The 21,746-nt window shown below is 53.9% G+C and overlaps 1 protein-coding gene across 7 annotated transcripts in view; it reads left to right on the top strand.

Annotated features, from left to right (window-relative positions):
- Exd (PBX homeobox extradenticle) overlaps positions 1-21,746 on the top strand; it is a 486,337-nt gene that overhangs the window by 5,780 nt on the left and 458,811 nt on the right. Inside the window, exon 1 of one of the 7 annotated variants that reach the window (XM_077706719.1) lies at positions 3,688-3,846. The exons of the other annotated variants lie outside the window; for them this stretch is intronic. Within the exon in view, the coding sequence (XP_077562845.1) occupies positions 3,831-3,846 (16 nt within the window). The 5' untranslated portion in view covers positions 3,688-3,830. Of the gene's footprint in view, positions 1-3,687; positions 3,847-21,746 lie in introns of those variants that run through there. 7 annotated transcript variants of the gene reach the window in all.

Genomic DNA, 21,746 nt, shown 5'->3' with positions numbered 1-21,746 from the left:
CGAACGCAGAGCTTGGTCGCGTCGTTCCACGGGCGGGACCCTGAGCGTTCTTCCCCCGCCTTGTCCAGCCGAGGGGTTCCGGGAGGATCGGCCTAGTTTGGGGCGCCTTTGTTGCCCCCCGTCCCCTCGGGGTGGTGTCGCCGAGAACGGCCATTGTTGGGGCTGGCCAGAAGGCCCGCTTCCCGGCCAGGGAGGCCACTTTGTTGGCGGCGCCGCCCGGCTGGGCCGCATGTCCCACTCGCTGTGGCGAGATGCGCATGCTGTGCGCAGCAACCCACGCAGCGAGTGGCTATTTTATTTCTCTTTTCCCTTTTCACACCGTAGCCTTGTGAGGTGCCGGCAGTTGCTCCGCCCGATATCGGAGCAGCCGTACGCGTCAAATCACCGGGCCCCACGTAGGCTTGTGTCCTTCAAAAACTGCTGCACTGGGCCACGCAAGACGTCTCTCCTGGTGATCCAGCGCGCGTGAGGAAATACATCCTCTTTTGATGTTCTGTAAACAGAATTGACACTTCCATCGCATGCTCGGGGTAGTCCCGCGCCGGTGTCCGGACGCGGTTGTGGCGACAGCCCGCACGTATTTGCCCGCGCAGCGCGTTCGGATGGCGTGCAGTGCTTCGGTGCGGGCATAGCTGGAGGACATTTTCCAAGTGTTCAGTCCCACCTGTGCCGTACAGTGCACCGGCACTTCGTCTTCCTCGGGCAACCAGGGCGCGTAGCCTCAGTATCCGTTCGCGATGCGCACGCGGGCCGCTTTCTCGCCGTAATGGCTTCATTAACCGATAGGGATCTGCACGAGAGCGGTCCGATAGCGGCCGCTTCCCTTCTTAATTGATTCGCTCTTCGTGCGACGGCCCCTTCGGCCCCACTTTCCGATTGTGACTTGGCATCTTTCGGAAGCCATCGCTCTCTTCCATGAGAATATGGGTTGAAGCTACTCTACGGCGTGCTTTTCGTTGAGCTCTGCCAGGTGGTGTGCGACTCATGGGGCAGTTTTGTTTTTTCGAGGTATCGGTGCCAAGCGAGTTGGAGGTGACATTGGGGGGGGGGGGTCGCCTCGGCGAAGCTACCGATGTGGTGTTGGCCGAACTCTGAATCGGTGAGGTATTAAAATTTAACGAGGCACCAAAAATTCGTTACCCCCGGGGACGTGGTGGGGCGCGTGAAATTCCGGCCGCGGGGGAGTCGGCTCTGTCACGCCACCTGTGCTCCTGATCCTCGTCCCAGTAAAATCGGAGGGAGGCCGCCGTCCGCCTGGCTGGGCGCGCCAACTGCTGTGGACACCAAGCAGCTCGGCTGCGCGCACAATGAGGGGCCCCGTGTGTGTTGTCGGCACAGCTGCGTAGACTGCGGCGTGGGCCTCCCGCCTGGACGCTGCTCCTTTACCTCGACTGTTGCCCGACGGGGGCGGTAGTTAGAGCGCCACGGGGCTGGCTGCCCAGTCGCTAGTTCGAAAACCAGCGAGCACAACTAAATCCTCCGACTAGAGCGGGCCCTGGCTGTCGGGATGGTATTATTGGGCCAAACGCACGGAGCAGGAGATTCAGTGGGACAGCGCTGCGTGCAAGGGGCAGCTTGTACTTGTCGCGCGTCAGGTGTGACGTTCCGGCCTGTGAGCGTCGCGATTCGCTGCGTATTTCGCCGTCGCTGCCATTCTTCGTTCATGTGCTAGCGCTCGCCGCGTTGCTCTTTTCTGGTTTCTCTACAAGAGGACCAGTCTACGTTGTTCTGAGATCTACAAGAGGCATAGTCATAGTAGTTGCTGTGTCGTGGAAGCGACTGCCGATTTCTCTCGTGTCAGGCGTGGCATTCCGTTTTTGTTGCAGCGGGGGGTTTCTCGCATAGGAGATCCGCTTGAATATGCGTAAGCTTTGGGCATGGCACAGAGCCGGATCTGCTCTCCCCCACGACTCCCAGGGGAGAACGTGTGAGCTCGAGCAACCCGAGCGGTGATGTTTTCGGAACTATCCGCCTGCAGTGTCGCGTCGTGTTTGATTCGCAGCCGAGGGCGGCGGAGTTTTCGCCTGGAGCTGGTGTGCCCCTCCGGAATGCGTGCGAGGGCAGGGCGAGACGAGGCGCGGAGGAAGCGCAGAGTGCGAGGCTCTCTTTGGAAGCGAAATCGGACACCTTGGTTCGCTGGGAGTCGCGCGCTCGTGTCCGTTAGGGTGGCTGGCTGTTCTCGCGGCTGGGGAGGGGGTCTCGGCCGCCCACCCCGCTCCCGTTGTGCGGGTCCTGTTCCGCGCGAATGTCGCGCGAGAGCGATAGGAGAGGACGGGCCTCGCCCAGGGTCCCCCAGCCCGGTTTTCGTGCAGTGGCAGCGTGTCGCCTCGCACACTCTCGAGCCAGATCTCGAGTGGCCACCCTGCCGCAGTGGCTAAAGCGTCGTGGTGCTGAGCCCAAGGACGCGGGTTCGATTTCCGGCCGCTTTTCTGATGGAGGCGAAAACCACCAGTGTTCGATATTTCGGCGCACGTTGTAGTGGTCAGAATTAATCCGGAGTCCTCCACTACGGCTGTGTATCGCCGGCGCCTCGTAATCAATCAATCGGTGCTCCCCTACAGGCAGCCTGGCACCCAAGTTTATCATTAGCGCAGCTGCTCCCTGGGGAAGCCTCGTTTGTCGCGCCGAAGCACTGTGCCAAGGTGGTCTCTCTCGGACCGAGGAGAGGCGACGCCAGGCGGAGAAAATGGAAACTGGGCCGCTGTGTCGGCGGCGGCACCGACGATGCTTCTTCGTCAGACCTTTTGTCTTGTCGTCTGCCCTCATTCGTTCGCGCGATGGCCGCGGCCGGTGGGCCCTGCGAGCGTCGAACACTGCAACAATGCAACTCGTGCCGGTGTCATGATGAGCCATGTGCGGTGCGAGCCGTGTGCTGAGAGGCCGTGACGACAAAATTCCGCTGCCAGTTGCCCTGTTTGGCGCAAGGTGACGTCGGCCGGGGAAAGCTCAGAAATAAAGTGCGTAAAATGAAGGATAAGCGAGCGCTGCAGTCCGGACCGTGTATTAGCAGCGGCTTTAGCGGGCGACCGTTGTGGCAGCCTTGCGGTGCACTTTCAGCGACCCCTTTCTCCCGCCTGTTTGCCCATCCAATTTGTACCTCGGCGTGTTCTTGGAGCTCCGTGCTGCAGTAGTGCAGCCGAATCCTTGTCGGCCGTCGTGGAAAGCTCGGTTTCGGTTCTCCGGCGTTCCGTTAGTGTGTTTGCTCGTCGCGTGTGCTTTCCAGCCGGAGTAACTTGGTATGCAGCAGCAGAGCGAGCCACCTTTCCCAGATCCCCCCCGCGAGCGTCTGCTGCACGAGGAGGCGCGCACGGTCCCCGTTGATCCCGCTCTTCCTTGGCAGCTTTGATCTTTAAGGGCCGCCTTTTTCTCCCCCTTGCTGTGTGCATGCTGGCGCGCCGTGCGCTGCTGCTGCTGCACGCGCGATTCTGGGAAAAACAAAGTGTTTCGGCCGTGGCTGCCCATCGCTCACGGGCACATGTGGCTCCGGGTGACAGCGCCGGAGCCGTTTACGCTCTCCGCTTGTGTTTTTTCTTCGTCCTACGTACTTAGCGGCTGCCGCCGAGGCTGTTGTTGTCGCTGCGTCGTCCGAGGTGACCTCGCAGCGAGCGCGCAGGTGCGAGGACCCTGTGACGTAGCTTCCACGAGTAGCGCGGCGCCCGGTGAACGGTGGGGCCGCCGTTCATGGGCGCCACGCGGGTGAAGGCGGCCGACTGTGAGCTGCAGGCTCAGTGCGGGTGCGACCGTTGTCCCACTTGCGCTCGGCTCGGCGTACCGACTAGTTCCGCAGCACGTTGCGTTAAGAGAAGCGCGAGGTGGCCGTGTTTCGCTTGATGCCGCCGTTCTCAGGTAAATATCAGATCAGCAAAATGGCCTTCTGAGCTCCACAGCGCTGTCCTGCCCCCCGGGGTGGGCGGGGGCAACAAGGCCCCCCCATCACAACCGGCCACCAGAATCTGATGGGCTTCGCACAGCTCAAGTGAGCTCGAGGGGACAATGGGCTACCCGGTACGGTTTTCGCTCTGTGGTTCCACCTTGCATGCCGTTCTGCGGCTTTGACTTGCGTCGTAATGCCATAACTGTATTGCAGCTCAGCACGAGGGTGCGATTCCCGGCCGCTGATTGAGGAGAGAAGCGAAAGCGCCGGTGTGTTGGAGATTTCGACGCACGTTAAAGACCCCCCGGTGGTCAAAATTAATCCGAAGTCCTCCACTACGCGCGCCTGTGTAGCGTCGGCGCGTTAAACCCATCGTCAGTCGAATCATGACTGTATTGCAACGGGCCCCACTGTGTAAAGTCGGCAGTAAAAGAGCACTACCGAGCGTCGGGTACACCGTTGTGTACGTAAATTAACTGCCATGTGTAAATCTATCAAAAACCAAAGCGGCCGTTAAAAATTGCATCGGAAAGGAATAAAAGCCTTGCCGTGGGCATCGGCTTGAATACTGTCAAGGCGAACGTATCCCCTCGTCAACTGAGACAACATTCGCTTTGAGTGCAAAATATTGTTAAAGCATGTGTGCCGTCTCTCGGGCATTGGCATTTTCAATCGCGGATGCAGTGCAAGTGGTTGCGTCTTCAGCAGCGTCGCAGCTGACAAATTGCAGCTTGCGAAATAGTGGGGCCTCAAGTAATCTTTGACAGTCGTGTGAGGCACATTTTAGTGGAGGGAATAAAAGGCACTGCCGCAGTTATTTTGAGGTGAGAGCGAAATGCGTGAATGCGCCAACGGCGGGCTTGCAAGGTGAATGCGGCTGCAGAGCGTACGTCTGTAGCAAATGCGGGAGCAGTTCAGTTAAAAAATGGTAACCCATGTTAGTGGTATCGACAGGCTTACAGAAGCATCGAAAGTTTCCTGCGCCGAACTTAACAGCTGTCGGCAGGTTGTAGGCAAGCGCGCACTGCCACAGCTTATAGTGCCTCAAATGATGCACGCCGCTGTGATTGTTTGAACCGGAGTGTGGACTCTTCGATCCTGTCATTGTCCAAACGGCAATCAAGGTGTGCCCCGTTTTAGCGGCTGGGAAAGCGAACATCGAGCGTGGTGTTTGGTAGCGCATCCTTGACATCGGCTCATACCAAATTTCATAACATCTGTTGCCGCGCTTTCGAGTACTTCGAGAAAGACACATTTGAGTTCTTACTTGGAATTCAACCCGGATCTCCAGAGTGAGCGCGGAATGCGTTGCAGTCACAGCCGCGCTACCTCGGCACGTTTGCGCGTGTGGAACAAGAGTGGGCGTGCCGCGCTGACGCCCTGTCGCGTGGCAGGTGAACGTGGTGGCACGTGGGTATAACGGGCGCACGCCAGCCACGGATAACTCTTGATAGTGGGGAATGCTGTGACGTGGATGAGGCAGTGGCTGCAGGCTGCCTGTCGAACTGATTCCCGCCAAAAGACGGAGAGACCACTGTGTAGCGGCAAAAAAGGATAAGTACCGCCAGGGGAAGCTATAATGCTTTCGCCTCCCAAGCGCGTAAGCAGACTGCTGTGTCCCGGGGAATTTCCATTTTCCTCGTATTTACTTTTTTTTTGGACCCAAGCCGTTTGACATTGAAGAGGGCTGGATGCCTGTGCGCAGGTGCTTTGCATCAGCCCACTACGGTGTTACAAACGCGTACATCTGGTTACTGGCCTGAGCGACGATATGTAGTGCGAGGAAAGGGTGCGAACTTTTCTTTCCAATTTCACGGGCAGCGTGTCGTGGGGGCTTCGGCGCTTTCTACCTTCCGCCTAATTCCTCCGCGTCCGAACCCGCCGCCGCCAACGGAGGCTGTATGCGGCGCCGGCGTTCCCGGAGCGTCGTCCCCCGTCGCCCGAAGGTGTTTATCGCAGGATTGCGCAGTGCTCCATCGGGGGCAGGCTCCTCTCCGCCTTCGTGATTGCACGTGCTCGGCCCCTTGTCCCCTCTGCCCGCCACCTGTGCTCCTTCCTCGGCGGCGTGACGTACTTCTGTGCGGCTAGTCGCGCCTCGTCGGAAGCGGCTGGCTTCACAGCGCCACCTTGGCCTCTCTCCCGCCGCTGAGCCTGCGCCCCTCATTGTTCTCCAGGACGCTTGCTTTCTGCGTTTCTCGCTCGGCGTGCGGTGCTAACCCGCGTTTTTGGTTCCACTCGGGTTCGCTCATTTCGTCACCTCCTTGCCAGCCGTTGTCTTTCATCTGCTTCGCTCTTGTGGACGCGTTGAAACGAACGCTCTTTGGCTGCCGAATAAGACTCACCTAGTTTCCTGGGACGCCGGGGGAGGAGGGGGAGTTGGGTTGGTGTAGTGCAAGCGCGCTAATTTCGGCCGAGAACTGCATGCGTACAGGCAAATGGAAGCTGTTCTGATGGCCAATGGCTGCTTACCGCTGATAGAGCTGTCCGAAGGAAGGCACGAAGCGTGATAGGCCAGGGCGCGTCGAAGCCCCTCCGTCGGCGAGGTGCAAGGCGCGTCCTCTTGCTGTGCTCCGCAGTTACCTACTACTGGCCTCCGCGACAGCTGATGCTCACCTCCCGCCATCACAATGCAGCAGGATGGAAAGTTGGGCGAGTTGTGTAAAAACAGCGCGGTAGGACGAAATACACGAGGAAAGGAACCAGACAGGACGAGCGTTGACCATCAACTGAAAACTTTATTTGAGCGGAAAGACACACACACACACACACATATATATATATATATATATATATATATATATATATATATATATATATATATATATATATATATATATATATATATATATATATATATATATATATATATATATATATATAAACGACGCATGCGCTAACATAGGCCTTACGTTCACCTTTGAAGCCATGAAAAACTCCTTTATGCTATTTCTGGGCCTCTCGTTAAAATTCGGAGCGAACCACGTTTGCTGGAAATTTGCACCCAGGTATGTAAAACCCTTGCTGAACTACAATTCGGGCCATAGTAAGATTATCAAAAACTCTATAGCTTTTTCCAGCCTTCGGTCAGCATTGTCGAAATCGTGCGTACACTCAATGGACGCGAGTTTACAAGAAGAGGCAAAAAAGCTAAAAGAAGCTGGTTTTCCAACTAGTGCGCTGGCGTCAGCATGCAGTAAGCTTGTAAGAATGATAAAAGGCTTCGACAAGCATAGCGCACGAAAAGAAGTAGATCAACAAAAAAAGTTCGCTGTAGTTCCGTACATCCACCGTACCTCTCACAGATTAAAACAAGGTTGCTTCCAGATTTGGGGTGCAGGTTTCCATATCAGCACCAAATAAACTAGGTAAAGTCTGTGCCATACTAGACAGAAAGAAACGAGGCACAAATTCAGATAGTCCAAACATTTGCACTGTCAACCACAAGAACAAGTACATCCCGTGTAGTGTTGGTGTTGTTTATAATTGGCCAAACGGGCTGCTGTGTAAATGTGCGTTTGAGAGAGCGCTTCAATTGTTTGGAAGGAACACCGACATCTCATTTCTCTGATCACTGTCATTCGTGTCCTACGCGCTCATGTCAGCCCCAATTTGAAAAAACGGTTTAACTGTTCCGTCATCCTAATCAGCTAAAGCGCGAAATAATAGAGGCGTTCTATATAAACAGGCTTGGTGACGAGTGCATTAGTCAGGCATCCGTTACTTTACGTGCTAAAGAAGTGACTTATCTTGCTTGTGGTTGACATTATCAAGGAGCAACCTAGTTTCTCCCCTTTTTTTATCGCTATCAGTGTTGGTATGGTACAGATTTTAGCGCATGCGTCGTTTCAATGTTTTTTTTTTATGTATATGTGTCTTTCCAGTCAAATAAAGTTTTCTGTTGGTAGTCAGCGCTCGTCCTGTCTGGTTCCTTTCCTCGTGTATTTCGTCCTACCGCGCTGTTTTTACCTCACATCACAATGCAGTAGTACCCCGGAATTTCACACACAAACAGCGTTTTGACATTGTTTTGGCCTAGCAAAAAAAAACAAGCCTTGCAAACAGACGTAGTTCCAGAGTACATACCTTCTAATTGATTTTGCCGTAAAGACGTTGGCTGTGAGACGTTTATTATTGTTGTATTATTTTTTAACCTGACCTTACAGCTAATATGCCCTCTCTGATATCTCGCGAACCTTCCATTACTTACGGGAATCAATGTACCGGTAGGAAAAATACGTGAAATGTGCGGGTCCCGCTTCTGGCATCATGAGCAGAAATAAAATGTTATTAAAATGGTCCCGAACAAAAATGTGGTTTATATCGGTGCGTTGACGTCCCCGTTATTCATGTGAATATGACAATTCGTGCAGCAGCCCTTTGATGAAGGTAAAAAAAAAAAGGAAAACGAAACTTGATTTTTCTGGGCCCGTATCACTTTGCGTCCGCCATTGGCGCTGTCCAAAATTTCCGAAAAAGGATCGGCAGGGTTCGCTGAAAAGCGTCTGCTGGGGAGCACTGATACGTGCTTCCAAACGAGCCAATAATGGTTCTTGAAACTTTCGAGTTCATATATTTAAAAAATTTCTACTAGAATTCATGACTGCGCATTACGAAAATTGTAGGACAATGGGGGAGGGGTGGGGGTTCTGCGTTATTTCTCGTTTTCAAAGCATCGAGAGCATCCTTCTCGGCCGCGCAAGAGACCGTGTGGGTTTTTGGTTTGCCACTGTGCCCTTCCTAATTCAGCCCTACCCGTTGAGGCGCTCGCTGGGGTGACAGTTCGAAACTGGCCTCTGCCTTTTTTTTTTTTTTTTTCGTAATTGAAGAAGCGCTTGGGCAATCCAGTGGTTTGTATGAATCTCCTTTTGCTGTGCGCCTCATAGTGCGAACTCTAAGGGCAATTCCCGATCTTCTTTGTCGGTTGTTTCTCCTGTCTTGGGACCGCCCCTGAATAATCTGACTTGGACAGGTAAGGAGGAGGGTGGGAGCGTAAGGCCCTCGTGCACACCTCGGGTCTGCCACTCCGTGCGCGTCGCTTGGCGCAACTAGGGCAACTAGACCGAGTGAAGTGCGCCTGGGCTGAGAAAATGGACACGAGGATCCTGTGTCTTTAATGCATTGGTGACGCTTTCGCAGCCGTAACCTTTCGCGCGATGTACGTGTGGGCGCGCTTTTGGCGCGTCTGAAGGCCACCTTGTCCTCGCCGTGGGATTGGAGAAACATGCCCTGTTCATCCCTCCACATTTTTTTAACTGACCACGCTCCTCGGCAGAATGGCCTCCGAGGGAAGAGCCTTCTTATCGAGGACGCGTTGCTAGGACCCTTTCGTGGCCGATTGTTTTTTATCGGAAAACTGAGCTTCGCGTATGGATGGAGCAGTCGGCGAGTAGCTGCAAATGATAGCGCAAGTAAATGGAAACTGGTAGATAGGGGTGTTGATTATATCCGCGGTTATCCACGTTCGAGGGACTTTTGGTGGGTAAACTTCAGCCCAAGTTGTCCTAAATGCCCTGAGTGGTGAGCCCGCGAACGTAGACTACGTTCACTAGTCGAATAAAGGCGCTTATCGCAGTGTTTTTTTTTTTTTTTTTCAGTTCGTTTTTTTTTTTTTTGTCGTTTTCGGTTTATCGCACCTGAGCGACGAGACGCGCCGAAGTGGATGGATCTGGGGCGGTATTCTCGAGTTTTGTCCCTTTTGCGTCCCTTTCAAAAGTGTCCCTTTTGGCGAGGGCTAAAAGCAAACAACCGGAAGTGACGTAACGCAAGCGCGGCAAACCTACTGCCAATTTTCCTCCGTGCTGCCAACGTCCACTGCTTAACCGGAAGTACGTCACGATGAAAGGGACGCAAAAGGGACGTTTTCAAAAAAGACAGTTACGAGAATGCCGCCCCTGGATTAATTTCGTCCACCTGTGGATCTTTAAAACATGCGTCGAAATATCGACAGCTACGCGTCCTTCTGTTCCGCCTGCGTGAGAAAAACGGCCGGGCTCGAACCGGCGCGCTTCGGCTCAGAATCGCATCACCTTCGACAGTCAATCACCGCGGACGGCGCTTATCGCAGTGGACAAACTTGATTCAGCGGTTCCAGCGCGCCCTCCCAGTAGTGTGCGCGAACGGAGGTGGCGGGAAAGGGCCGCCTCAGTTCCGCAGCAGAGCAGTGTCCGCGAGTGCGCCTCCAGCGACAGGTGGATCGTTCTCTTGGCGCTCTCCGAATCCCGGGGGCCGCGTGGTGTTTGCAGAAGTACGGGCGTCGGAAGGGGGCCACGCAGTGAGCGCCATCCGCCCACTTGTGCCCCCCTCTCTCGGAGTGTGTGCGTACGTGTTGCGTTGTCAGGCCACAATTGATGATGGCGATAATCAATCAAAGCGCGCGTCTCTGCCGCTTCCTATAGGCGGCAAGGCATGAATGAAGACCGGCTCTGCTCGATTTTTTTCCCCTTCCTTCTGGCAGTCTAAATATTCTCGCTCTTTGGTGCATGTCATTGTGCGATCTCTTGCTTCGCAATACCGAGTTCGTAGACGCGAGTACCGCTGGAGGTAGCAAGGGATGGGCTTCCCAGAAGCCCTCTGGTAGCGCAGGTATCGGTCGCCTATTCGCTTCGGTTGCTTTATTCACAATGTCTCTTCGCAATCTTGGGCTCTTTACAAAACGCGCGAAACAATTAACGGAATCGTAAGCGGTCCGCGGGTGTTTTTTATGGATGGCGCCCGTACAAACAGTATTCTCAATACCTCTTCGGATGCCTGAACTTGGCTCGCTTCGCCATACGGCCGCTTTTGCGGCAGGAGGGGTAAACTATCCCGATCCGCGCCTGTTCTAGCGGCCGTCCGTGTTTGTGGCAGGCGTGAAAGCGACGCTGGGTGCGCGTTAGGCGAGTCCGCGTGGTCGAAGCGAATGCTCCGGTGAGGGGCAGACCAGGGTGCTCGGTTGTGGCAATGGCGGGGATCTCCGAGGAGCGCGCTGTTTTTCGCGCCTCGCGGAAAGCATTGTGATCCTCGACACTTGCAGCGCACGGCGGGGAGCTGCAGCTGTTCCACGGGGGTGCTCGCGGATCGAGGCGGCAAGCGTGGGCAAATGGGCCCGTATTGTTTAGCCGGGTGCGCGCCCGCTTTGCCGGCTGCTGCTGCTGCTGCGCGTGCAGCCACGTTGGCAGCCCTTTTCCCCGCTCGCTTAGCTGCTTGCGCCTGGTGTGTCCACCCGCACGCACTGCCCGCGGGGCACTTTGTCTCGGCGAGATGAGACGTGCCACGACCTCGAGGCTTTGTTAGGCATTCGTATCAGTGCGCACGCGCGCGTCCTTCGATACGCCGAAGCGTGCGCCATTTTGCGAGTTGCAGGCCGGGGAGAAGACGTGGCTTTTATTGATGTTCTTCAGAAATGCTCGTTGTATTGCGAATGAAGAGGGGGAACATAACCAGCGGCGTTAATGTATTTCGGGACGCAAAAACCCCGTAGCGAAGGCAATGATCAGCACAGAACTGATAGCAGTGTGAAAGAAAGGGGGTGGTGTTTCGACTACCACCGCCCGGTGCAGGTATGTTCGGCAAATCATCGCGCTTCTACTGACAGCCGGTGCAGTTTGTAACGGAGAACGACGTCACGGGGACATTTTCTGCGGTCTGAGGTGAATGCGTCTGCTAATTCACTCGGGGTTCTGTGCTTGCACGGAGAGCTGGGTTACAGACCACAGCTGGTTTTGTCTGGGCATATTTTTATGGCGAACTGTTTCATAAAGGCCATTTCGTGTGCGCACACCGGGAAGCAGCGGGTCGTACCTGAAGGAAACCACAAAAAGCCTCTGCATGCCACCTGCTGTGACGCCTCCATTTCAGCGCCTCGTGTCTCGTCGCTTAACCTTCGACACGTATCTGTGTAAACATTGGTGAGGCCAGGTGCGCTTTACCTAGGGCAGGCGTCACCGCGCAGCCCCGCCAACCTGCGGCAAACGTCCTTCCCGGCCACTGTTTTGCGAGGCTCGCGCCTCCCGCTTTCCTCGCGGTTCTTGCCCCCCCACCCCCGAAATATGTAGAGCCGCCTTCGCGGAGTGCAGGTTCTCCAGCAATGTGCGGTCTCACCGTGTCAAGGTTGACTTAGGTGACGTCGACCGAATGCTGGGCACCTGACTGGCTTCATCGTGCGCCAGTATATCAGTCAATCGGTTCGCATTGTGGGCTGATCCCAGCTGTTGCCGTCAAGTGCAGTTCGGTAGGGGGAACACCTGCGCCACGGGGATCGGCCGGCTGCCGTCTGGTGGTAGGGCGGGCAGAAGTCCTGCAGGGTGACCCGTGGGCGTGCGGGCTTGCCGGAAATCGCGCGCAGTTGCTTGTGTAGCTTTTGTTTACGAGCGCGTCCATTTCCGCGAAACATGCGCCAGTCATTTGAGAGGGCGCTCTAAATGCGACCCTTAAATGATTAGTGCCGTGTTTCTAGCTGCGGAAACGTCGTTCGTGTCGCTCCGAATTATTGTGGTTGCATAATCTGGGCCGAGTCTGAAGTGGCTCAGCTATAGAAAGGTGCAGCGAAGTGACACTGTCTTCCTGCCTTGCCAGATTAGCGCAGGCCGTGTTGGCATTTTTGGCGGCGGGAATAGGGCTGCTTCTCCTCTTACCTGGCGTCTTCTGTGCCGGCACACTGGGGAGGCTCTGTTTGGCGGATCGCTAGCATACTGTTAAGCCCGCACAATCTCCCAGTGTGTCTGGAAGTGACAATTTCGAGAGCCCGGACACAGGCTGCAGAGAACAGCGGTGGCGTGGACGGCGCCGGTTGTTTTCCCTTGTGCCGCCCGTTGCAGCCTGTGGGCTTCCGCTGGATAGCCAAGCAATGCATTGCGAGGGTTTAACAGCGCAGTGCAGCCACAAATTGGATTCGTTTGAGGGGCCATTTAAGTAGAGCCTGCGGATCCATGGTATCGAAAAAGAAAGCAGGTTAGGAGGCCACCTAAGGCAGGTTCATTCTCGCCGCGCTGGCACACCTTGTCTGATTCTCTTGCTTGTTCTCTGCATCATACTCGGCGCGAATTCTCGCTTTGTTGTCCAGTGCACTTCTGCTGGCTCGTGACGCTGTCTGAGGCTTGAGACAAGTACGTGCACAACTTGCCTAGGGCTTGCGCATTGTTGGCTGGCTGAATGGTTGGAGTCGCGGAGCCGCTCCATGAAGCGTCGTCCAGTATACTTCCGTGGGCCTCAGAGTCCTGTGGTTGACCCGGCTAGTGCTCTATAAGTCACCTGGCTGTGCGTGAGCTTCGGGGTGCTCCAGCGATCTCAAAGTAGACGCTTGGAAAAGCGACTCGTACTGCTAGCAGACGCGCTGACCAAGGGCCTCGAACTACGAAGTGTGGTGAGCCAAGTTGGCATTTTCATCGAATGCCCCGCATTTCTTGAATGGTCCGCGTTCCAAGTGCGGAACCAGCCTCGGCAGTGTCGTGGCGCAGTTGTCGCCGCGTGGTCAAGGAGCGTGCACAGACAGGGCCACGTCGCGCGGAAGCCGCCCTGTGCTCCCGACGCGCGCTGTTTCAAAGCGGCCTGTCCCTGGTGTAGTGTCGGCGGCGCCTTGGGTGACGTCTAAACCGTGGCCCGGGTGATTCGTTTCGCCTGTCTTCTTTGTGCCAGTGAGTTATTTCCCTTCGCTCTTGATGCGGACGCGTGGTTGGAGGGGCTGAAAGCTTAACGTGACAGGCGTTGATTGATCTCGCGCCGGGTCCTCGCTTTTGCCGCTGCCTTTTGGATTTTTCCGAGGGGGCTCCCTTCGACGTCTATATTGCGGGGGCGTCCCGTTTCGGCGCGCGCACAACCCGTTCGCCGTCACGTTTTTGCCACCCAGCGGCCGACCTTGACCTAAATAGGAGAAAAGCTAACGAGAGGGCCTTGTCGGGGGTGCGCTTTTTTGTCTCGCCCCGTTCGGCGTTTATTTGGCGCAGTTCGGCCGAGTCAGCATCGGGAGCCGGTGAGCAGGTTTGTCTGCTAACCCCTCGCTGACCTATTCCCGAGGTTCTAAGCCGCGGCCGTTTGGCGGATGGGGACTGCGGCCTGGACTTTCGCAGCTCCGTGGTGCGCTTCGCTGGAGTCTGCCAGCGAGCCGCTGCGAAAGGGCGAGGGGCGCCATCGTTGCGTGCCACGACGTCTGTAGCGTCGTCGTCGTTTCGGTTGCTTCTTCCCCCTCCCCCAGCCCTTGCTTGGGTTTTGTTTTACCCTGCCGTGACGTAGAAACCTTCTCGCCGACCGAGGGGCGTGGTCGACGGAGCTGGACCCCGCCCACTTTGTTTTGCGGTCGGCCAATGGTGAGCGTGCGTTTCGGCCGGCTGCGTTTTCCTCCCTCCGCCGCGCTGGACTGCCTCCTGCGGCCGCTTCTCTCCACGAGTCGCCGACGCATGCGGCCGCCGGGAGGCTGACCTGGCGCCTCTTCTCGCGGCCGTCTCGGACCCTTCCCAAGGTTCCATCCAACCTGCCCGCGGTTCCATCCACTTTCGACGCCAAACTTGCCTGGCCACGCTGTACACAGCGCCTTCGGTGCGATTGCGTTTTTTTTTTTTAGTTCAAATGTGTCGCGTTGTCTTGGGCCATTTTGCGTCCGTTCTGTTGCGAGGATTGCTTCGCTGCTGTTCTGGTAGGCAAATCGTGCGAATTCTCGGAAGTCGTAGCGCGCCTTTAACTACACCGATTTTCGCGTGCTTTGCTGCCACCTTCTGGCCCTTACGTAGACACGGTTTTTTTTTTTTTTCTGATTGTGTTTTCAGTTTTATGCAAGCGCGTCACAAGTCTCAAACTTGTGCCATTGATAATCTGAGTGACAATCCGTCAAGAGCTTTCTCCAGCGGACGAGTTCGAACACATCCTGCTCAAATTTGGACGGTAGTATACGAAATTCCCCAAGTTTAGAACACCGATATAAGACGTTCTTGACCTTTTCGGTGACTGTACGCGCGGTGCCTAGGCTCGCCACCTTCCAGACCTGAAGAGGTAACGTCGCAGGGCCTGTGTCGCTTATTTCTTGCCGTCCGGGTCTATGAATGCTCGCGCACAAATCCACGTTCCAGTTTGTTAGAAACGCTGCTATTAGTGTTGATGCATGGAGGCGGTGAACGTTTTGTTTTTTCAGGTAAGGCTTCAGTGGTTGACTTGGTCGCTCCGGAGTCTCGTATCTTCCTTCTTTGTATGCTCTCGTATTTTCTTTTTTGATGACTACCGTGCCTGCTGTCAGGGGACGCGTTGTGGGCCCTTATTACGGGTTAGGGTTTTTTTTTTTAATTTGTCGTGTTTGAAACATTTGAACTGAATAAAGCGTTCGAACTTTTTTGCTTGTCTGTGGCACGTTCGATTCGTGTATGTTTTTCTGCAAAATGGCGGTATTGGATCGGCCCGATCAGGGTAGTTTTAACCACACGTTTCAACAGTACGAGTGCAAGGTGGGTGGTTTACGCCGCCCTCCATGTGGATGACAGCTAAGAGCCTCTCAAACATCCATCAGTTTATAAAGCGACACGTGAGTGCAACTCTGTGAATGCGGTTATCTGTAGAAAGGATTCGCACTTCTTGCGAATCCTTTCTAAGTCAGAGGGGAAATTTTTGTAGCAGAATAGAATCACACCTCATGGTCGCATCGCGGGCAGCAGATATGAAAACGGCGTTGCCGCAGTTCGTGCATGGTGCATTGCTGTCCTATCTTGGTATTGCGTAGCCCGAGGGCGGCTCCGAGTGTATTGCGCAGAGCACGACTCCCAACGTGCAACTCGCCGGCCCTCGCGTGGTGTGTTCTCTAATGGCGGCAAGCGCGCGCGCGACTCCGCCGCTGGAGAGCGGTGCCCGACAGGTGGCGGCGCCCTGTGGCGCTGTCGGGTACTGCACGCGGCTCTCGCGCCGTCGGCCGAGCGGGGAAGTAGATCGCGCGTGTTGGCCTAGCTGCGCTTCGTATTGCGTCGCTTGCTCAAGACCGAAGGAACTTAATACAGCGCAGTTTTACCATTGTTCCGGAAACTCGTCTCGTTCGAATGAAGGTTTGCGAGGAATTGCATCGCATTGCCATTGGTGGAGAGTTTTGTCATTCATTTAATGGTCATCAGTCTGGACTGGGACAGTAGCATGGCGACTTTAGCAAGCAACTGTTAGCTGCTTGCGGACACTGTCAGCTCTTGAATGCTGCAGCTTCCGGGGCCTTCCTTTTTGTGTCAAAAGGGAAAGCGCGCCAACTGCACGGATGCAACACTGCTGCAAGTCTCCCCTGCGAGCTATTTCGAAGGCGTGCACGGCCGAATAGGCATTTCGTGCCAGGAAAACTTTCTAGGAGTTTCAGTTTCCTATTCCTAAGCTACCCGGAAAACCTCCAGCAAAATTCTATACCCATCTGCGCCGTACAAACATCTGAATTTTCGTTTATCCGGGATGCTTCGGAGGGGGGTGATTTCCCATTGTTGCCAACAAGTGTGGTAGAAATGGTTGGAAAGGGCGGGTGAGGGACGCGGCCATTGGATTATCTCGCACCCGCTAGAGATGGAGTGATACACGCCGCCTGTTCTCTGTGAGGAGACTTCCATGGTGTTCCTACGAGGAAGTGTCCGCGCTACTGCTTTTCAAGGCTAGAGTATGCTGCGAAAGCTCGGATGTGGAGAACAAGGAATTTCCACAGAATAACCGAGACTTCGGGTGAAAATAATGAATGCAAATAAAATGGCACCGACTCGGCGAATCTGCAGTGAACAGTTTCCAGGCAGTGTAGAAGCGCGAAAGTAACAGCGCTACTTTCTATTTTTGATGTCATCGAAGCCGCTGGAGTACAAGCGACTTCATAGCTGCGCAGCCCCGTCTAAGGCAATGTACACCTCAGCAATGCCGAACAATCCTATAATTTTCGCGTTATTTTTTGTAACTACCCGTACGCATTTGCAATTTTTCATATCCGAACGGTGGAGTCTCGTGTAGAACTAGCGCTCCAATTTCCGTCAAGCTCGCGAACACTGCCCGGAACTTGACTCCGTTAAATAGTGTCCCCTCCTCTGAAATGAGACTCGCTGCTCAACGTCAACGTTTCTGGTGTTCCCAGAGAAGCGACCGAGAAAAGTTTCTCCCATTATTCACATCTGTTCTTAACACCTGCAGAAGCCGCACAACTATCGCCAACGGCTGTGCTTCTTGTTTTATGCCTTCTCCACGCCAGCTTAGTTAGCGTTGCTTACCGACATCGCTGCTTTGCCAGTTCCGCAGGGCCAAGTTGGAAGAAGGTTCAGTCATCGAAGCCCCGGTCGCTGCGCAGGCGAGCGCACTCGTAATCATAATGTGCACTAGAGAGGAATCTGACGCTAGCGTCTATGCGGCTCACATCAAGTCCGTCTGTGTCGTCACGGGCCTCCGTCATGCTGCACGCTCGCCTTAGCTTCGTCTTTGGCTTGGACTGAAACGTTTGAGTGGCCACGAAAATGCAAGAGTGTGTAATTGTAGAAGTATAAAATAAAACACTATTTTAAATTACAGCTGAGGAAATGCAATGTAAAGCGTATTTGTTTTGCTGAGAGTCTGCCGGAACGGTTGTGCCTACTATTCTGCAGAGCAAACTGGTAGTTAATAATGTAAAATTCTGGGAGGAGACTCGTTACGACTCTTGTTTTGCCACTATGTCAATAATAAATTGTTCGAAGAGCTCAGAAAGGTTTTATGGGCGTGCCTATGAAAACATCACCTTCGCGGTGAACCGACACCCAGACCGCTCAGTCAAGATGTCCGGGCGCTACTATGCACTGCTTACATATGTACTGCTACTGCAAAGAACAAAAAAACGGTAAGCGAACTCTTCCCACCACAAAGTAACGGGTTTGTACTTCCGTAAATGTGCACCGATGGCCACTCGCCGGCACTGGTCCTCCCACAGCTGTCTTAGCATGCACTAATGGGGCAAAATTCGAGTTTCAAAGCGAAGTGAGGTTCGGCCATTTCGGCTGCCACCCAAGAAGACACTTAGGAATCCGATAGACATGTAAAGCCAGCAGCTCTGCTCTTCCCGTAACCCTGTGGCGGTCCAGAGGGGGGGGGGGGGGGGGGGGGGGGAGCGAAGGGGGCGGTCGCCCCCCCCCCCTCCCCCCCCAAAGAGGTTCTCAGTTTCTTATTTTTAGTTTTTTTAAGCATTCCACTTGCGCGAAGTTAAATCCCAGCGGGTTGCACCGCATACGCGCACACGCCTCCATGGTTATCACCACCTCCGCAGAATTGGCGCAAGGAGGAGAGCAATTCTTTATTCGCCTCGCCCCCCCCCCCCCCAAAAAAAAAGAGAAAAAAGTCGCCCCCCCCCCCCCCCCCTAAAACCAATCTCTGGGACCGCTACTGCGGTAACCCCCGCGCCGACATGGATTCCCAGGCGCAGTTTCATCTCTAGTATACTTACTAAGACACTCTATGCTCATAGTAATACTATTGCGGTCGTAAATGGAGTACGCTGCGATCGGGACACATACGCTGGCCGCACTGTCGTCCTCCGCTTTTTTTATCCGTTACGTGGAAACAAACAGCACACATGACACCACAGAGCACGGTCATACGAACCGCAGCCCGATCCAGGGCCCAAGTGCAATAACGAGTTTCTGCTCATGGTCTATACTGAACGAGTCAGCCGCTGAAACGTAAAGTTCCAAATCCTAATGTGATAGCACGTCGCGGAAGTTCCGACAGCGTTATGTCGCGCGACCAAGATGAGACGTAGCTTTAAAATTGGGAAATTGCAATTTTACAGCAGTAGCGTGAATGATATCGTTCAGTACTCTTTCAGTGTGTCCCAGCTATCGTCTTGCTTGTGCCAGTAATGGCGCTCTTCGTGTTATCTGCCGAGAGCTGCGTGCAGTGCGTAGTCGCGGTTGTTCTCATTGTGATCGAGACAAACAGTGGATCGCCCCCCCGTAGAGTTTCACCCAATAATATCTAAAGAGGAAGGAATCTGGCGCTCATGTCACCACGGAGACGGCGCTTACGCTTCGATGGGTAGGAGCGGAACCAGATTGCGTGGGCTCGAAATGTAGCTGCCGCTGCGCATATTGGTTTTGACCGGAAAAACAGCTGTTGCGGGGTTGGTTGTTTACACATTAAACTGTGCACAAGACATTTAGTTGCTAAAAACCGGTACTGTACTCAATAAAACGGCGCATTTAGATAAAACGCGAACATAGGGTCTATTCGATTCAGCATGCACCTCTTGAACCAGTTCACAGCGGTGCAAAGCGGGTTCCGCCATCGGCGGAACCACACCTGCACATTTTTCGTCTGCTTCTGCACCTCCTCGGCAGGGAGTGCAGGCAAAGCCATGAACCCGCCGGCACCAACGGTAAATCGAACGGCGCGGCTCAGGTGCCGCGAGCTGCACCGCTGAAACGAACGGCGCAGTGCGGCACCACCTGAACTGGTTCACGCGGTGAAGGTGAAACGAATAGACCCATAGAGTCAAGGAGGTTTGCCGAATACGTCCGCCATTCGCCGCGTTCAACTACAGCGGGACGGGGACTTCTTTAAAAACTATTTGTAGAGGTCTCGGCGCTGGTAGTTGCAATTATTAAGAAACATTTTGTTGCCCTAAAAAAAAAAAAAACGCGTACCTTTGAAGTTCTTTCAGCCTGAACATGTGCCGTTCACCTAGCGGGATTCCTATCGGATTTCGGACCGGCATCTCTACGCACTAGCACCCGCGTTCGCGAGAGAAGGTTGGCCGTCTCGAGCATTTCGCAGTTTATGCCGGCTTCGAAAATCGTTTGCTTTGTCGCATCAGCGGAGCCGCAACTGCTAGTTCTCAGTAGAATCGACGCATACAGAGCCGTAATTTGTGTTGTGGTTTCTCTGCCAGCAATGAATTGATAAACCGCCACACTCGCAAGTTCTGTTACAGTACATTTAAGAGTGAAACGTGTTTCAGAACGCATTTTCCCGACGCGCCATAGGTTGGCAAGCAGAAGTCCTTCTGCAAGTCCAAGACGATAACGAAACTGGCTCCACGACCTAATCCGTAGCACTTTTCGCCAACCACGAAGTGCCAATCCAAGTCCAGTTCTACCCATCACGTCCATCGAGGCGGGCGATCACAGCGCCAGATTCCTCTACCCTCAGGGTCAACTTTCTGTGGCAGTGTAGAGAGAGCTACGGGGGAAGGGGGGGGGGGGAGCTAACTTGTTCGTGTTACTCCGCCAAAGTAGTTCCCGATAAATTGGTTTCGGGTTCGGCGTGACAGATACGCATTTGATACAGTTCATTTCTTCGCATGAGCTACGTGGTTGAGGGCGATGAACCCCGATCACCGATCATGCAGGCATATTGGCGCATCCTTCCCTATGCTTCATTAGTTTCTTAGCACAACCCAATGCGTTGACTTAATAAATTATACCGTGGACGATACCGCTTCGTTGCGACTGAAGTACTGATATACTTTCCGTCGAAGAGCAGCAAGGATGACACTAACGTACCGCTGTACTCTCGTCTTTTCAGTAACTTAATGTGGTATTTTGATAGAGACAGAGTTTATTTGATAGAAACGTTCCAAGGCATGCGGGTATACTCAAAACTGCGCGTGGTAAAACACTAGACGAAGGGAACATGAAAGGGGGCGCACTCAAGCCCAACACCAGCAATCGTTGTGTACGCCTCATTTTGTTGCAGCAATTTTTTTGTTGATGCGCTCCTGGTTCCGGGAAATTTGTTCGCAAAAGTCATTGTACCTTAGGATGAGTTGTTTCTCAAAGTTAGCATCCACGATCTCCCCTCTTATCTTAGGTCTGATCGCCATTTCCTTTTTCTTCTTTCCTCTCGATTCAAGACAAAAGACAAGTTTTAAGAACCATAACTTTGAGTAGCGCAAAAGAAAAAAACGACAGCCTTTTTCCTCGTGCTGCCTTTTGTCGACGTCACAGCGTTGTGCGAATAATTTTGTGTGCACATTTTATCATACCTTGCTTTTATTCTGTTCTTTTCTATCTTTGTTTCTTTATGATAATGTCCCACCCCAGTGTTTAACTTCATGCATTTTTTCAATTAACTAGTTGAAAGTTAGCGCTTGTGCCCGTCGCCTCCCTGTGTTCCCTGTCGTTTTTTTTTTTTTTCTTCTTTTGCGCTACTCAGTCGTGGATTACCGCTACCAACGAGCCCAAACCTAAACTCTGATAAGGTTTAAGGAACCACTTTAAGAAATGACCCGCCGCGGTGGCTCAGTGGCTAAGGCGTTGCGCTGCTGAGCACGAGGTCGCAGGTTCGATTCCCGGCCGCGGCGGCCGCTTTTCTGATGGAGGCGAAAAGCAAAACCGCCCGTGTGTAGGAGATTTCGGCGCACGTTAAAGATCCCCAGGTGGTCAAAATTAATCCGGAGCCCTCCACTACGGCGCGCCTCATCGCCTGCGTTGCGTCGGCGCGTTAAACCCCACAATCAAGGAACCACTTTAAAGACCGACCTCCGTCGTCGCTTTTCTCCATGAAAAATAATCCTCTTAGCGACGTCTTCTCAGAAACTGCGAGGGCAGGCGTGCTGTGGAAAGGTGCAAGGTAAAGAGGATATTGTAAGATGTGCGAGAAAATAGAAAGCGCAAACAACCATTTTTTTTAATGTACGTCGGCCTTTAACGAGTGTTGCTCTTCGACAATTTCTATAAAAAAAGGAAGTAACAGTACAGTTTCAAGTTTCGCTGACATAAAAGCAACTAGTTGCAAGTTGCAAAAGAAAAGTAACTAGTTACCGCTGACGCGTTAGTAGTTGCTGCCCAAGACTGCGTGTCGGGAGACGTCTAAATAGCGCTACCTTCGCCCGCGACGAAGCCAGTGCTCTCCGTAGCGTGTCGCCATCTGGGGGAGGCGTGGTGCGTCTGCTTGGCCTTGTCCTGCGCAGCGGCGATTGATCATTCATTTGCGGTTTACGGCCTGTGCC

This window comes from Haemaphysalis longicornis, unplaced genomic scaffold (genome assembly GCF_048455015.1).
Source record: "Haemaphysalis longicornis isolate Haplotype H1 unplaced genomic scaffold, Haemaphysalis longicornis Haplotype H1 scaffold_1, whole genome shotgun sequence".
Classification (NCBI taxonomy): Eukaryota; Metazoa; Arthropoda; class Arachnida; order Ixodida; family Ixodidae; genus Haemaphysalis; species Haemaphysalis longicornis.
The sequence above is the reverse complement of the archived record's forward strand: the minus strand, read 5'-3'. Positions and strand labels throughout refer to the sequence as shown.